The sequence below is a fragment of the Furipterus horrens genome, unplaced genomic scaffold (assembly GCF_987537825.1).
Source record: "Furipterus horrens unplaced genomic scaffold, mFurHor1.1.pri manual_scaffold_7, whole genome shotgun sequence".
In the NCBI taxonomy this organism is placed as follows: Eukaryota; Metazoa; Chordata; class Mammalia; order Chiroptera; family Furipteridae; genus Furipterus; species Furipterus horrens.
In genome coordinates, this window is record NW_028327177.1 from 43,292,110 (window position 1) to 43,310,078 (window position 17,969).

The following is a 17,969-nucleotide window of genomic DNA, read 5'->3' on the forward strand; positions in this document are numbered from 1 at the left end:
CTGACTACTCACTGCAGTGACCCTGTGGGCTTCTTCATAGTTGCCAAGACAACAAGCTAAATGGTATAGGGAGTTGCACCCTAGATGGAGGAGCTGCACCCAGCTCTGCCTCCCCTGTGACAATTGGCTTCCTTTTCCTGGTAGGAGGGACTGAACCTTTTAAAGTGTCACCCAGGTCCTCAGGGCTTGGGCAGACAGTTTACAGGGAAAAGCTGTATCCCCATCCAGGGAGCCCAACTCCAGGATGGCCTGGCACTTTCCCCACACTCAATTTAACTTGCTTTATAAAAGGGAAGAGGAACAAAGAGGCCTCATACATCTCTCCTGCTTCCAGGAGAGGCTACTCACTAATCAGAGCTATAGGATATTGCAGAGTATATCCCAGATCCTGGCACATGACAAGTGAACGCTCAGATGGGACCCACCTTGCCCCACAAAAGGGCATCTAGTACTTCTCATAAAAATAGTTTATAAGCTTATGTATAGCTTTACCTTATAAAGCACATTCACATGCATTAACTCAGTAAGACCTACATTAGCCTAGAAAATTTGCCCAGGGACATATTATATAATCCACACATTTTTAAGAAAGAAAAATTAGAACACAGGGTGGATGAAGGACATTTTCCTTCTTGATTTATGAAAAAAATGTTATAAATACAGAGAACTTGAATCACAGCTAGTTATACATGTAATTAGTTATCTTTTGAAAAAAGGATAAAATTAAATGATAAAATTAAAAGCTTGTATTACCACAAAATATCCTGGAAATATGGTCAGCATAATTATAGGGCATGAAATAAACCTTGCAGTTTACTTTAAAACTCCCTTTGATAAAAGCTGTAAGGAGACAGAGATCACGTGTTCAGAGGCTTAGATGAGAGGAAGTTGGAGAAAAGGCGTTCGAGTTCAGAGAAAGTTGTTGATAGTAGAGAACATACGGGTCTGTGACTGGGAGTTTGAAGACAGGGTGCTCCATGTTGTCCACAAATGCAAAATCAACTTTAAAAATATGCCCTCGATACACTGATATAGCCACCCAGGACAAGTGGGCACCCCTGGAACAGTGGGTAATGCTCCTTCTCTTCCAAAAAGCCTGCTCCTCTTCTTTTCTTATTTCAGTAAAATTTGGCCCATTCAGTAAACATGGGTATCAGAGGCCCACTAGATATTTACTGGAGGCCAAATAGGAATAAGCCCTGCTTTAGAAACAGACCCATTAATCACTCCTCACACTAGTATAGGATTTCTAGTCATGCACTTTTTAAAAATCATTATTGGTCTATTCATTTTATTTTCATTGGTTCAAATTTGCACCATCTGCATGTTGCGTTCAGTTGGAGACTAAGGTCTCAGAAGTAAAACCAAAGCATCTAGAGAAACTGGAATAATTATCAAGTATTTTAAAATTGAATCTATTGGGGTGCCATGGAATAACAAAATCATATAGGTCTCAAGTGTACAACTCAGCAAAACATCATCTGCACTGCATTGTGTGCCCAAAGCAAAATCTCCTTTTGTCCCTATTTATGCCCCCTTTGCCCACCTCTACCTCGCTCCACCCTCCTTTCCCTCTGGCTACCACCACACTGTTGTCTGTTTCTATGTGTTATCTAGTCTTACACTTTGAAGCGCCTGAGTAATGGCTGCTTTATCTGAGAATTAGCAAATAGTGTACCATCGATGTACATAGCTGCATATAACTGCTGTTTTTCGGGAAGAGAGATCACCCCATTGAGTCAATCTTACCACAAGATTAAGAAGGGACATGAGAAAAATAAAAAAGGACATAGGTTTTATTCATGTTGTTTCTGAATGTCCCTGAACTGTGCCTTTACTTTTGTACTGTGATAATGTATCACCAAGAAGATAAGCAGCACCACCTCTCTGAGTTTTTTACTTTTCACAGAATCATTCATCTTTAAAAATTGAAGGGAGCCCAGAAACTGACTACCCTCACCTTCACACAGCACAGAAAATCCTTCCCCACAGGCTCGACAATGTCCATATAAACAGGAAGTAGAATTTCATCTCCTTCTGTTGTTTGTGCTGAAGGGATCTACATTGGTACAAATACCAAGGCACATTGCATTCTAGGAAGTGAACATCCACAGGAGGCCGTTCTGGGGTACAAAGATACTTGTAGAAACCTTGGAAAGCTCTCATGCCACCTCTATATCAGACATGCTCATAAAGCAGATATTTTCTAGTTTTAATTTTTGTAAACTCTCAGATGAATTAGGATAAGTATCTCTGAGCTTTACTCATAATTGCTACAGTAGGTAATTTGTGCTGTTGTAACAGTAATTTAGAGTTATTAATGAAAATGAAGGCTAATTTAAAAAAAAAATCTTAACTCAGGCTAAGGTGAAAACAAAGAATATCACGGGTGAATTTTTATGTTTTCTTTTTGCATTCTAAAATACAAACATTACTTTGATTGCAATAAAAAAACACATTGTCACACACAGTCTCAAATTGTACATTCACTGGACATACCTGCAACCCTTCGATGGCCAGTTTGAGAATGGAAGGAGTCAGTTTGGAGGCTTGTTTGAAGGAAAAATTACTCCAGTCTATAATTAAAAGGAACCCATTTATCTGGAGCTCTGGATCTTCAATAAGGACTTCCAATGACAGCAGGATGGCACGGAGGATGTCTGTGAAGGAGTTCCTGCAGCCAGAACAGAAAGGGGAGGCTATGTGTGAATATTAGCAGTGATGGTGCTTTGCTTGTGAAGTGCTGGTCTTCTCACTCCACTGCGTGGTGAGCCCAGCCTGCAGGGTAACATCAGTGTTCTGTACCCAAAGTGACAGGAAATGCATTTGCTAAACTTCACAGGAACATTGCTCCAAGATTCACAGGATGGAGGCCTCCCTTTGATGTGACTGCACCAGGACCTTGAACTTTAGGGAGTGTTTCTCTTTTGTTTCCGTAGGTCTCTACACTCTGCCTCCACCACAGCTCTCATTGCCTTTTATTGAAATGCCTGCCATACTCCTCTTTCCCTCACAGAGCTCTAATCTCTTTTAGGGCAGGGACTGGACCATAATCACAGAGTATCCCAGTACCCCGCTACTCAATGAATCATTCCTGAACAAATAAGGCGGGATGTTAATCAGGTGCTTATTTTGATTAAACCTCTTATTCCTTTTGTTTGTTTAAAATATGCTAAAAATGCAAAAACAACCATACAATTGATGATATTTTTGAGTTTCAATTCATGGAGAAAGAAAAATAAATCACGAAAAATAGCTTATTTTTATTGAAGGTTTACAGAGTGTGATTTGGAAAGGAAATTGCTTTGAGTCCATTGGTAACTATGACAACAGGCAGACCTGAATACAAACTAGTGTTGTATGTGTTCTTCCATATCATATATTCCCATTCACCAGCTGATTTTTATTTTAAATAATTTTCAGACTCGAAGAAATTATGACATATTTATTCTTCAACTCCCAGCAAATTAGCAGAACTATGTATTTAAGATCTTAAAGGATTCGATGTCTTTTTTCTTTCATGGTAAGTAGAAAAATATAACCTTAGATGGCAAGTGATGGCAAGATCTGTTACTTCCTTAACGCTATCATTAAAATCAGAAACCATATCCTCTTGTGAAATTAGTGTGAAGTGATCAGATTCCCAAGCAATTAAATATGTTCAAACTCTAATCAAGTCTAGTGATTCCAGATTTAAAATCAAGCAATCTGTGATACAACAGTAAACCAGCAAAAATTTACTGAATGCTTATTATAAGCTCAGCATTGTGTTTCATACTTGAACTTATGAAATAATATGTTGTATTTTTACTTTTCATAAGTCTTTAACTTAGTTGGGATGGGGTAGGAGATTGGCAAGGCAAGTTGAAAGGAATTTGAGTATACAGGGAAGAGTTTATGGAGGGATAAAAGCTTCGGATAAGGCTTGAGAGACATATAGGATTTTGATGGATTATTGGGAGGAGGAGCAAGACATTTTAGGAGTGATAGGAGTGAAAAATAAAGATATGAGCTCATTCTGTTTCTGTACAGTTCATTTTACTAAACATTTCTTCATTACAGCAAGCTGAAATTTTTCTCCCATAAATCCACCTTTGGGTGTGGTTCTGCTAAAAACAAAAAAAAATAACTTCACGTCTTTCCATATCACACACTTTCAATTATCTGAACATGGTGGTCATGACACCCCACATAATCTCTAGATTTAAAAAAGTATTAATAACTTTAACCATTTCTCAGAGAAAGTGGTTTTTAATACTCTTCTCATCATTATTGTTTTTTCAGGTATATTTTAAGTTTTAGGGATTTAAAATTCTTATTAATGTAGAATAGAGTTTTCATTAGGGCTTTGTTTGGTTTTTGTTTACGTTCATATCAAACATGATCTAAAGACCCAAGTCTTTTTTAGAGATACAGCTTTGTGTTGGAAAGAAACATTGATTAAGTGGGACATGGGACCAAAGATTATGAGTTGAGGCTATTACAAATGGAAATATGAAAATAGCCAATGATAAACTAGAAATGACCATTAGAAAGAGTGATCCTAGATAAGCTTTCTTAAGAAGAGTGCACACATGCAAAAATTCATGACTGAAAGGCTAAGCCTTAGGTAAAGTCTATATACAATACTGAGGTTGAAGGAAAAAGAATTGAGGAAATAAAAGGTGACAGGATCAATACAGTACTGTTTTTAAAAGGGGGACGGTGTTTCAAAAGATAAGGATATGATAAATTGCATTACTGCCTAACAGACTGCGATTCTTCACTTACCTGAGCATCCACACACTAGCTATGAATTGACCTCATTGACAACAGGATGTATTTCCCACCCCATGGACATGTGACTTGATTTAACTGATGGTGTGTGATAGAAATGACAGTGTGCCAATTCTGAGTCTAGCTCTTAATGACCTCAGATGTTTCTAACTGTTCTTTTGACTTCTGCCATTGCCATGGTAAAAACATACTGCAGCTAGCATGAACTAAAGAGAAGGATGAGAAACACATACCAGTGACTCCCCAGCCAACTAGCAGATCATCATAAGAGTCACCCAGCTGAACCCAATGTGGATTAAACTCTAGCTGTCCCACAGATCTGTGAGAAGTAATAAATTAATTTTTTAAACCACTGAATTTGGGAATGGTTTGTTACACAGCAATAGCTATCTAATACCAGAGTGTAGATAACTAAGTCAAAACACAACAGATGGATTTAGGAGAATAAGGAAGGAGAAAGGGCCATTGTATTGGATAGCAAGTAAATCTTTGGAGAAATTTGAGACAGCCCTTTTAGTTGAATGGTGAAGATGAAAATCATTGATTATAAAGATTTTTAGCAAATCACTTAATTGCTATATCATTTTACTCCTATATAAATGAGAGATATCCATCACATATCCACCTGGATACATTCACAAGAAAAGACATTAAATTCTGCCTGGAAACTATGCACTTTCAAGACCAAAACCTTATTGCAGGATCAGCATTGGCAGTGAATGAAGTATTGTATCCATGGGATGATCCCAGGAGAAAAGTAAAAGGATTCTGGACTTCATTATAGTTTCCAAATGTTCAAATGTTTTACTTTTCCAGAGGAACCTGGTGGACTGAAAAAAGTTGAATGGGATGTGTCTGAAGTCATGAGGCTTTAACCCTGTTGAGGAGCATGACCCTGCCTCATACATTAGCTGTGATCATTATCTTAAATTCCTTATTTCTTGGCTGCCTCATATGGATTTTCTCATCTTTTTCCTCTTTCCTGTTTCGACATCTTAGATTTGTAAAATCATCCTAGCTTTTTATATTTTTAAATACCTGCCAGCCCAAATATTTTATATAGTTACTCCACCCTCAAGCAGGTAGAACATAGCTTCCCAATCCTTAAGTAGGGGGTGAGCACAGTGACTTCCTTCCATAAAGGAGAGTGTGGAAAAAGAAAAGAAAGTATAGTGGAGAAAACCGACAGACACTTCCTCAGGCAGGTAATAAGGCCAACACCAACAGGAATAAATCATGATGATAGTAGTTATCCTTTATGTGGTGATAAAAATGGCACTTTACTTCTCTGACCTCCCTCCCCCTAAAAAAAATAATAACCCTAGATTAATCAAGAAGAAACAGAGAAATTACAATTGTGAGACACTTTACAAAATACCAGATGAGTACTCCTCAAAACTGTCAAGTTTATAAAAAACTAAGGAAGTCTAGGAAACTATCATAGCCAAGAAGAGCCTAAGGAGACATGAAAACCAAATATAATGTATCTTGAATGAGATCCTGGGAAAGAAAAAAGGTATTGGGTAAAAACTAAAGAAATCAGAAACAAGTATGGACTTTAGTAACTAATATTGTATCAAGATTCGTTCATTAGTTGAAATAGATACATTATACTAGTATAAGATAATAATAGGAGAAACTGGATATAAGGTATAGGGGAACCCTCCATACTATCTTCACAGAAACTCTGTAAATCTAAAATTGTTCTAAATAAAAATTTATGTTTTAAAAGGTGCTTACTAGAGTTTGCAATCTGCCGTGTTAAATTTCCATGTAATCTGCCAAGGTAAGCTACTTTCTAATATGGTTTCTATGCAAACCAGAGTGCTCATTAACAATTCCGGAACTTCATGCAAATTGCATAAATGGGAACAGAAAAAAGCATTTCCAGAATTTCCTCATTTACCAATTAATTTTGATTTACACATAGTTTAACTCTAAAAACCTAGAGGAAAAAATTATTTTCTATATTGCCTAGAATCACAATTCTATCAGCGCAGTTTAACACTTGTATCAAAATGAACTGAGACAAACATATATTTAAATTTCCTTAGTTCTTTTTGCTTAATAGTTATACATTAAGTTATGGATTATTTCAGTTTTATATTGATAATTAAAATCTCAAATGTGATAATGTATGTGAAAACACTATATAAACTGCAAATTGCCAACAAAATATAAAAAACTTCTACTAGGAAATAGAAAACTTCAACTTTTCCCTTCAAAATATTAATTTTATATCAATTAGAACTTATTAATGGTTTATCTATGAGAGGTTCATAATTATACTGTGAGACATTAGAAATTATGAACAATGACTTATTTGTAGGTTCTACTGTTGTGTCTATGAGTTGGGCACCCAACGCCACTTCTGGAGGCTTTAAAATCTAAGTCAACAGCATAGTACAAATGAGATGCGAAATAATGAAAAAAAAAATAAGTGCTTTACCAATGAGAAGATATTTATGTTTCAAGAAGTGACTTTTTTGTGCTTTGAATTTTTAATGAAGACTCTAGAACCTAGATCCCAGAGCTAGACAGATACAAGAAAAAGGAAGCTAAATATGATCAGATAAACACATACAGATATGATATGGTTGCCAGTGACACTGTTTCTTAGAAGGAGTGGGAAGCCTTGTAGTCAATCCTGAAATCACAGTGCTTATTCTTTTGCTAATTTTTCTGCATATAATAGCAAGACTTCTGTTAAAATTAGTAGTTAAAGCTCTTTGGCAAGTTTTATCTTGAAAGTTTTTAACTTTACACTCAATATCTAGAAGTGTTTGCGGTTTTTTTCTTGAGAATTTAAGGCCCTCCTTAGACTACAAATTAGTTTTGCAGGTTTATCACCAAATATCTATTTGAAAATATTACATTAAGGTCTGCTTCTTTATCTCTTCATCTTATCTGGAGCTTCTTTCAAAGTTAATTACTTAAATAACCAGGACATGACTATCACAGTTACCAAGGGCTTTTCCCCTCATTGGATAGTAGTGCCAAAGCCAAGGTGGAGAGGAGCATGGGCTCTGTCTGCAACTCCTCTGATGCATTCTTGCCTCTGCACATGAGAGGAGCCCTCTTTTGGTAAAGTGACAAAAGCACCTGTACTCAAGCGCTCGACCTCCTGGCTCTGACACTCACCAAACATATAACTAAAGGTAGAAGACTGAAGTTCATCAAGGGGTAATGTCCTGTTCCTCCATGTAGAGGGTTGTTGCAAGAGTTATACAAAGTAATATGTGCAAAGGAGTTTTGTGAATTGGAAAGTATGTCCCAACTGAAGGCCATATCTGTACTTGCACAGATTGAAGGACTACTCCTCTTGGTTACAATTTTTCATGGTGGTAATGGTAGCAGGACAATGCGAAATGTGCAAAATTCAGTCGTGCCCTGTCTAGGTCAATATGTTTTCTCCTCTTCTAAGGCTGAGGGTCTTAGAAAAGTGGTCTGGAAGAGAAATTCTGGTGACATATTTTCCTAAATGGGTTCTAATAATTCCTATGTGAATCAGGCTTTAGCTGGATGGTCTCTTCATGTGTCATTGTGCAATAAGGCAAATTAATCCATATTTTTCAATGAGGTAATCCAGGAAAAGTAAAAAATAAAAGTGTTCTGAAAATATTGCATGCAAAGAAGTTGCTAATAAAAATGCTTAGCTTTGGTGTAGGAGAATTAATGTTTGCAAAAGCTTAATATTACATTTACTACCTTACTACATTTAGCTGGAAAGTCAAATTAGACCATTTCTTTTCTCAGCAGAGATGATCACCAAGAGAATCAAAGCCTGGATTTAATTTTTCCTCACATGACTTGATAGGCTTAAAATCTCAAGAGAAGGAAGGAAGGAAGGAATGAAGGAAGGAAGGGAGGGAGGGAGGGAGGGAGGGAGGGAATGAGGGAGGGAGAGGGAGGAAAAGAAAGAAAAGAAAACTTTGCAATTTTTTATTTTCACTAATTTAATCCTATTCTGGTTTGTAAAGAAAACTTTTGGATTTATGTTAGATAAGGGGCAAACAAATCATCCTTTCTGAATTGTTGGTTCAGATCAGGTCACAGAACCTCAACTAAAATGGTGTACCTCACATATTTTATAAAAGCAAGTACAGACATTTCAAGTTTTCTGTCTCTACCCTATATGACATCAATATATGGAAAGAGCAAAGGGCAATCATCCTCAGTCCCAACCCACCTCCAACTCAATCATATGCTTACTGAGGACAGGACACAAAGGGTAATGCTCTCTAAATATGTCCTGATTTTGAACTACACTAGAGAAAATAACAGGACAATGTTTTCTCATTCAAGTGAAGCATGAAGATAAGAGGCTGTGTCTCTCTAGACCAGTCCTGACAGGACTACCCATCTCTGGATGTAGACACAAGAACACAAAGTATTCATCTTCACCATTCAAAATGACACAGAAAATAAAGCTCTCACATATTTTTTTGGCAGATTATTTCTTGTTTTTGTATCTGTGATGAATAAGAATAAAATGTATGTGTGTATACATACATAATTTACCAGTTAGGGTTTCTTCATTTAGTTTTTTTCTTTCGACTGAGAAGATGGTTTGCATAGATAAACCAATATTTTATCACATTTGGTCTAACTGCTTTTAAATTTCCCAAGAACTGAAGAGAATAAAATTAACATCAAATGCATCTATTGGCTCACTTACACAGTTAGTGTAGTTTATTATTTAATGTTTTCTTTTAAAATTTTTGAAGTACCCAAAACTGAATAAGGGGTTAGAAAGCATTTGTTCAAAAATTTAATCAAGTTCTACTTTATGGAAAACACATAAGATAAAGGGGTATTTTTTACCTTTCTGCTATCATATGATAACTGGCAGGAGACATTAAAATATATGTACATAGAAAGCAATGAAGTAGTCATTAAAAGCGTGAGGTTTGAAGTTAGCAGATTCTGTTTTACATTGTCCATTCTGTGAGAGCTTAGCAAGTTACTTTATCTCTCTGTGGTTTAGTCTCCTCATTTTTAGAAGGAGAATCACAACACCAGCCTCACTGGTAATGATAAAGTGAGATAATGTACAATACTCAAAGACACAGCAGAGCAACTGGCTCAAACTAATCCATAAATAGAGCTGATCATTACATTAGTTTTCATTATTATAAGTGAATATGATAGAAGAGAGAAAATAATAGAGGTGGCAAGGTGCTTGGGAATTACAAAGAGAAATCACTTATGACTGGGAGATTTTGGAATATCTTCAATTGGGCTTTTATGAATCTGAAGGTTTGGACACTGGACATAGAAGGAGCCACATAAAGAGTAAGATCTGAGAGCATGGAGACTATTGAATTGGGAGAAATGGCAAGTTTGTCTGTGCCATGGAATGAGTGAAAAGGAGTGTAGAAATAGGGTTAGAATTGTGACCCATCTTCATTCTTCTTTCCAGGAGAACTACTAGCTACTTATGCAGGAGAAGGAAGCAATAGCACTTATGCCTTAGGAAGATCTGGACTGCCAACAGGGATTGTGTAAATTGGAATCAGGAGACTGCAGTGATGTGGTTCAATTAGGAGGAGGAGATTGTAATGCATTAAGTTAGAGCTGAATGGAAATGATAGAGATATGAGAATTATGAAGGATAGTAACCATGACTAGTTACAGATTACATTTGGCATGAAGAGAGAAAAGACCATGGTAGTATTATGGTTAAAAGGAACTCAGTTGGGTAGGGAATGAGTCAGAGGTGTTGTATCTAGTTCTCACACAAGAAGAATCAGCACCCAGGACAGCAACACACTATATTGATATTCATATGACTTTACATTGAGATGTCAAGGGGATGCCTGGAAGTGCACCATTGTGTGGGGTCTACATTCCTGACATACAAATGATGAAATATCAACATAAGCAGATGCCATGTCTGCAGGAGAGAATAAATAGTTCTTGTTCTATTTACAAGGGGCCACTTGTCTCTCAAGCCTAGACTATAAGCTTAATTAGGGCTTGATGTGTATTTTTTGTCTTTGAATCCCTGGAAATTACCTATACCTACACATAGTTGATGATCAACAAATAATTGTTAGTGAAGGAACAAAGAAGGGGATGTTAAACCAACCTATTGGAAGCTCTGAAACACTGAAAATAAACAAAACCCACTCTGAAAGCATCAGTGGATACATCTTCTTCCCCTTCAATGCCTCTTAGGCTCATTGCTAGGGGAAGAGATATCTGATGTACATCCTCAAACACTTTTTCTATCATGGTTCATATTTATAGAATGATATGCTACTGAGCCTCATGTATCCAAGAGCTGGAAAGGAAACAAAGCTTTACAAATTGATTTTAATTTAGAAGAGGGTCATGCCAGCATTTACATAGGTTAGTGTGGCATAAATAAAGGCAATAAGAAAATGACAATCTGAAACAGTTAATAATAAATGCTAGATGAATATTTACAGATAGGATGGCTGGTATACCTCATTGAGAAAGAACTGGCTACCAAACACCAATTTAAAATAGCCTAAAATGTATGAGAGGAAGGGGTTTATTTCATCCAGCTCTGTGAATGGGGATTGGGTGAAGGTCTAAAGGGAGCAACAGAAGAATAAAAGCGCATCCTGATGGAAGTGAGCTATGAGCATTTCATCTATCACTAAATGACTAAAAAAATTAATTTCATGCTTGTCTCTTCTGATAACACCCTTGGCTGAGGTGCTTCAGAAAAGTAAAAACTAGGAAGAGTCTCAAATAGATTTAAAAAAGCACTTACTACTAAATATTAGTTATCAAGTTAGGATCAAATCAGCCTAACCAGGGTTACAAATGGCAGCATCTTCCCTGATAAGGGTGAATTAATGTGGATGGCCACATTAGTCTTACTTCCAGTGGAATACAATTGACACATAGATCTTCAGGGGGTTCATGGCAATGTACTAGTCAGTACTTGAAATTAGAAATCCTTTAAGTATGCCTGGTTCTTATAGCCATAAAATCACTTTTCAGGGTAAGAAACTGAACAATAAGATGAGAGAGAAAGCATTTTGAAAACATATTTCCTATGGTACTACATTGTTTTGAATGATTTTTACCCTCAGAGGGTTGTTTCCTCTCGGTGATGTGTTGCAATCACTCTTGCAATCGAAAGGTTCCTTTCTGAGATCACAAATTCTGATAACAGTGTGCAAGGCAACTTGAGTTAAATAGTGTATTAGCAAAAAAATTCTATAGATGATGCATTTCACGTGACTGAAGTTGGAAGTATAAAATATCTGAAAATTGTAACTGATTCATAAAATTGCCTACCTTCAATGAAAACTCCAAACCTCTCTAGATCAATATATTCTGGAAAGATGAAAAGATTTTAAAACCAAGAGAAGTCCCAATGCTCCAAAATTAGTTGCCTACAAATAGGAGTCTTAACCCGGACAAATATGAGTATTCACATCAAAAGACCTAAAAGAGACTGATTGAATTTAAAGAGTCTGCAATCTGATTGAAGTTTTCAAAGTTTGTTTATCCTTTCCCCTTTTAAAATTCTACCCTTCTTAATCATAACCTACTGCAGCATCAGCAAGCAATCAAATTCATGAAAGATTAAAAGGAGAGAGCCACAGGAAATTATTATGTAAAGGAAAGAAAGTCTTATTTTCATAGGTAGTATATTCAGGGTAGTTTAATAATCTGACAGAAATGTCAGGTAGGTGTTCTTCTATCTGGTTATCACTCTTGAACTATTTCCCCTTCTTCAAGACACCTCAAGGTTATTGAATTCTTGTAGAGACAAAGATATAAGGTTCTCATCACCTTCAAAGCTATCAGGCTTAGGGAGACCCTTACCACTGTTTACAATGTTTATGACTTTTGGCACCAGTAAGGCAAGTCTAATGGGAAGAATTTTGTCCTTGATTAACTCCTATAATGCTTAGTGATGGCTCACAAATCACTATAATTACAAGCAGCTTGATCATCCTTCTAAAACAAGAATAAATAAGTTCTTGTGACCCAGAGGGGAAAAGCCTCCTGCAAATCCCACCTACACTATTTTCCAGAATAGAACATGTGCTTAACTTCAGCAGAAAAATCTCCTTTGGGGGTTTCCAAAGACATCTGGAGCCTAGTGTGCTGTGCTTATAATAGTTAATTCGCAGGACCAGACATGATGCCGGAGTTCCTAGAATTCTCCTAGAAAAAGGCCCACACACACATTCACTGGGTTCCAACCCAGTGACGATCAGGAAGGTCATGGAAACTGAAGAGTGGTAACGCCCTCCACCTGGACTTCCCTCATAGCTCAGTAGCCTGGGAGCTCTAATGCAACCACTGCTTGTGGCCCAGTCAGAACACAGGCTCCTTATCTTCACCCTGCCTGAATCTAGGAATCAGAAGCAAGATAAAAGGTAACTTTTAATACATTCATTAAAAAAGAACACATGCTCCACATAGTTCATTTAACAACAATAAGATCGGCTGACTTTTCCTACCCGTTTGCCCTACAAGGTAACTTTACCCGTGAGGCTCTCTGAGGAATTATTTTATGGAAGTGGTTAAAGACAGCATTGCTTTCTTTTACTTAATTACATCAGAGATTATCACTTGGCAATCCTCTAAGCAATTAGAGCCAGTGATTATTATTTACTGCTTCCACTTAATAGGAGCTACGCTGTAGGAAATATTGTAAAACATCAACATACATCTTTCTTTAACATCTGTCCCAAATATCCTACTCTGAATAGCAGAAAATGCATTACATATATATAAATACATAATTTGTATATTGTAAATACTCACACAAAGAGGAATTACAACTTTTTAGAATTTGAGATTTTGCTGTAGAAGGATTTCATTGCCTCAATTTATCCTTATAAAATCTCAGAGACTGTAAGGACTACTTAGAAAGATCAGGACTTTAATTTCCAAGAGGAAAAGGTGGTAAAAATTAAATACTCAGGCTCTGGAAAGGTGTATCTCAAATTTTTCCTCCTGCTTTAATCCTTGACTCCTACAAGCTGATGGGCCATTAACAGTCCCTTTTCTATTAACCAAGGCACGAGGAGGGTTTTCCTCATACCAAACATCCCCAGAGGAAAGAACTGGAACTTTCTGTCTCGTTCACCCTATCAGGGAATGGTACTTACACCTACATAATTATCTGGACCCTGAGGCAACGTATAAATACTGCAAATAATTGCTGACTGCTGAAAGCCCAAGTCCTGAGGAAGTCTGGAGGGAGAGTGGATTAACATGGAGGCTGGTTCTTTCATAGAGGATTTATAATTCATGTAGCATGAGACAATTGAGAGCTAACAGGAATCTTTGTGATTACATGGTGATTCTCAGCTGAAGGTAGGTTTCCTCCTCCCCATTTGGGGGCCATCTGGTAATGTTGGATGGGAGGGGATTCATTACTGATTTTCACAATATTTTCAGATGGCTACCAGCATTTGTTGGACAGAGGTCAGAAATGTTAAATATACTGCAATGCGCATTGCAGCCCCCAGAATAAGATCCCATCCCAAGTGCTGTTAACTTCTTTATCTTAACTAATGGAGTTCAGATTCAGAGATGCTCAAAGAAACCACAGGAGCAGTTAGTTGTGCAGTAGTAACAAGGTTCCCAACTCCTTGGTTCAATGTGCCTGTCGCATCTTTGAGACTCACAGAACTTGAAAAGAAATAAATACTGACTCAGATGGGAGGCTGAGCAATGTATGGAATCAAAAATATATCTTGTTGCTTCTTTCTTACATTTTATTTCTTTGTGCCTAGACTACTCTTTCCCTTTTCTTCACTGGCTAACTCTCATTCTTTAAGTCTTGAGTCAAGTGTTGACTTGTTAGGGGAATTTCCTATCACAAGAAATAACAGAATATTGACAACAACTCCCACTTTGACCAAACTTAAGTCAGGCCCCTCTCAACCCCTTTTCCAACAAGGCCCCATTCTTGGTCCACATCCTCAGCCTGACATTTAGCAAATAATCCTGCTAAATCATCTTATCAAGTTCCTTTCCATCCCATCCCTTATCCTTGACACCTAACTGACTTCTTCTTAGTAATTTTTCATCCATTCCCTCACCCTCCCTGTGAGCTATAAATTCATACTTGCCCTTGTTGTATTAGGAGTTGAGTTCAAACTCTTCTCCTGTATTATAATAGTCTTGATCCCTATTGCATAAATAGAGATGTTGAATCTTGAATAAAGTCTTCTTTGCTATTCTTAACAAATTCCACTGAATTATTTTTCTCATATAGTAATAGATATATATTCCTAACATGAACCATCTAGATAGGTGTCCCCACATGAAAAAGTTGAGCTGAAAGCAGGGAGAGAAGCCTAATGGATGAAATAAAGGAACCCATAATGGGGGAAGGGGACTGCAGTGGAGACTGAGTTGCTCCTTGTATAATCTGGCCCTGGAATTCTCTTCCTGTACTCCCAGGGATGGGTTCCCAGGAAGACTTTTTATCCACTTGTGCTAATGAGCTCTCTTTGTAGCCAAGGCAACCAGCTGTGTCATTCTATGGGACAAGAAAAAATAGAAGTCTTTGAAGCTTAGAGAATATCCTTTGAGGTACTTCCTTTGCAAAGGATGCCATTTGGTACCTTTGGGTTACATGGATGAAATGAAGGGTGCAGATACTGCCAAGGAGGGTAGACTCTTCCAGTCATTAGCACACACTGATGAGACACCTTAATTTCTACTGATTTATGCTTCTTCACTGACACACTTGTCATCATTGAAAGACTGAAGAAATCTGTTAGAGAAATTAACTCTAGTATTTATTACTTACTATTTAGGCAAGAAGTTGCACATTCTTCAAGGATCAGTGGAGAAGCTTTTGTTACTCCACACCAGATACTTTGAAATGACAACTCACATATTCTTTATTTTTTCCTACTGCAAAGTTGTTGAGAAAAAAAAATGTCATTTTTTTTCCCATCAGGCTAATCTTGAAACTTAAAGAAATGGAAACTTTCTGACTTATGTGGCTCTGGTGACTTGGACAGAGCCTTCTCAGAAAAGCACAAAGCTTATTGGTTTATAGGCCAAGATATAGTTTTGGTCCAGCTGAATTTGACTTGGGCTGATCTCTCTTAGTAGAAAGGAACAGAGCTGACATTTAATGATTGCTTAATATGAGCCAGGTACCAACTGCCTTGACTCCACATGCACCATCTCATTGCCCTCACAGCAACCCTGTAGAGTCGGCATTAATACACACAAGTGCAGACATTGGGGCTTGGAAAAGTCACTGATGGAAAGACACATAGCAAAGTGATGAGCAGAGATTAGAACCCAGGTGTCTAACGTCAGAGCTCACAATCTGCTGTCAAGGAATCATGAGCAGGGTATGTGGGTCTGAGTCCAGTACTCCCTACAAAAATAAACATTGGCACCCAAAAAAATTTTTATAAATCAGGTAAAGAGAAAACCCTGTTTGCAGCTGCCTGGAGAAATCCCTGGTCTAGGAGCTTCTCTTTGCCCCAAAAGTCTAGGAGTAAACAGGGTCCACCCAGGCCATATGTTGGCAACTTCTAAGTTTGTCTCCCATCCTAGATTTCTTCTTCTTTTGGTGCCTCCCACCCATATATCTCCCACCTCTCCAGAGGCCCTGTCCCTCCCACTGTCTACAATGGAAACTGTAAAGGATGCGGACCTTTTACATTCTGTTATTGACTGACCACTGTATCTGCTTTAAATATATGCACACAAAATACTTGTTCAAGCAGGTTTTTAAAGATTTTTATCTTTAACTGTAAATGCTTTCTCTAGTTAAAGGATTTCCAGGGTGGGAATAGATAAAGGGGTTTATAAGATCACTTACAACCCAAATAAAACTCTGCTGGAAGCCAACACTTAACACCAAGAACAGCTCAAAATTGGGATTCCTCATGTGAACCTCCCAATGTTTAAACATTGACAAACAGATCTGCCCCTACCATTTGTGGAGCCTGGAATAAGAGTACAAGTGGAGGCCCACATACCATATGTCAATATTTAAAGGTTAGAAATCAAGCCAACAAATTCCTTACTAAAATATGCTCTAGTCCCTACATTGACAGCTATACTTTCATGACAACCTGGAAGGCCAGGTCTTAATTTAGAATTCTTTTGAATTCCCTGGCCAATTATGGTACTGCTGAGAAGGCCAGCACCTGCACCTGGGTTCACCCAATCTAGGCCCTAATCCCCCTTGACTCCATCTAATGTGAAGGGGCCTTGCCTGGGGACAGTCCAGTTTACATTTGTAACTAAGCTTTAGTCATGTTTCCTGCAGACAGCATCCCCTTGGTTATGTCTCAGGACTGGAGGTGCATATCTGTGCACACTTGGGAAAGTCAGATCTAGGACAAGGCCCACACAGGCCTAGGAAATGGGTCTGGGACCATTTGGTACTGTTCAGGATGCTGAGTTCTGGAGCACAGTCCAGAAGGAGAATGAATGGACTACACGTGGGTATTCTCCTTGGCCCTTTGACCTACAGTCCTGGCCCTCTGGGGAAGAGGATGGAGGTAGAAAGGCCAGAGGAAGGTCCTCAAACTGTAAAACCCAGAACAGGAGCCATTTTGCCAAGGTCTAAGGACAGTGCTCTTGCCAGTTTCTTCAAGAATTTACAAGTGTTGCTGGTTCGATTCCCAGTCAGGGCACATGACTAGGTTGCACGTCAGGTCCCCAGTTGGGGGCGCAAGTGAGAGGCAACCACACAGTGATTCTTCTCTCCCTCTCTTTCTCCTTTCTCCTCTCACTACAAATAAAATAAATAAACAAACAAATAAATATTAAAAAAAAATTTAAAGAACACTGCATGGAGCATGCAAATGTTTCTGGACAACCAGTTCACTGGCATAGAAAAACACTGGAGTTGGAAACAAAGACAATGGTACAGTCTCTTTTTAAGAAAGTTTAGTGGCTTCTTAACAAAACTAAACATATTCTTATTATATGATCCAGTAATTGTGCTTCTTGGTATTTGCTCAAAGGAATTGAAAACTACATATATAGAAAAATCTTCATGTAGATGTTTATAGCAGCTTGGAGGCCACCAAAATGCCCTTCAGTGGGTGAATGGGTAAATAAACTGTTTTATATCACAATGGAATATTATTTAGTGCTAAAAAGAAAGGAGCTATCAAACCATGAAAAGATACGGAGGAATCAAGTGCACATTACTAAGTGAAAGAAGGCAATCTAAAAAGAATACATTCTGTATGATTCCA

The 17,969-nt window shown here is 37.7% G+C and overlaps 1 protein-coding gene across 1 annotated transcript in view; it reads right to left on the reverse strand.

The window, feature by feature from the left end:
* Nucleotides 1–1,619: 1,619 nt before the first annotated feature.
* The window catches only part of LOC150004356 (clavesin-1), a 56,295-nt gene continuing 39,945 nt past the window's right edge, over nucleotides 1,620–17,969 (reverse strand). The window contains exons 2-3 of the mRNA XM_090284899.1: nucleotides 2,500–2,674; nucleotides 1,620–1,706 (exon numbers count right to left, since the gene is read on the reverse strand). Coding sequence (XP_090141025.1) covers nucleotides 1,620–1,706; nucleotides 2,500–2,674 — 262 coding nt within the window. The remainder of the gene's footprint in view (nucleotides 1,707–2,499; nucleotides 2,675–17,969) is intronic.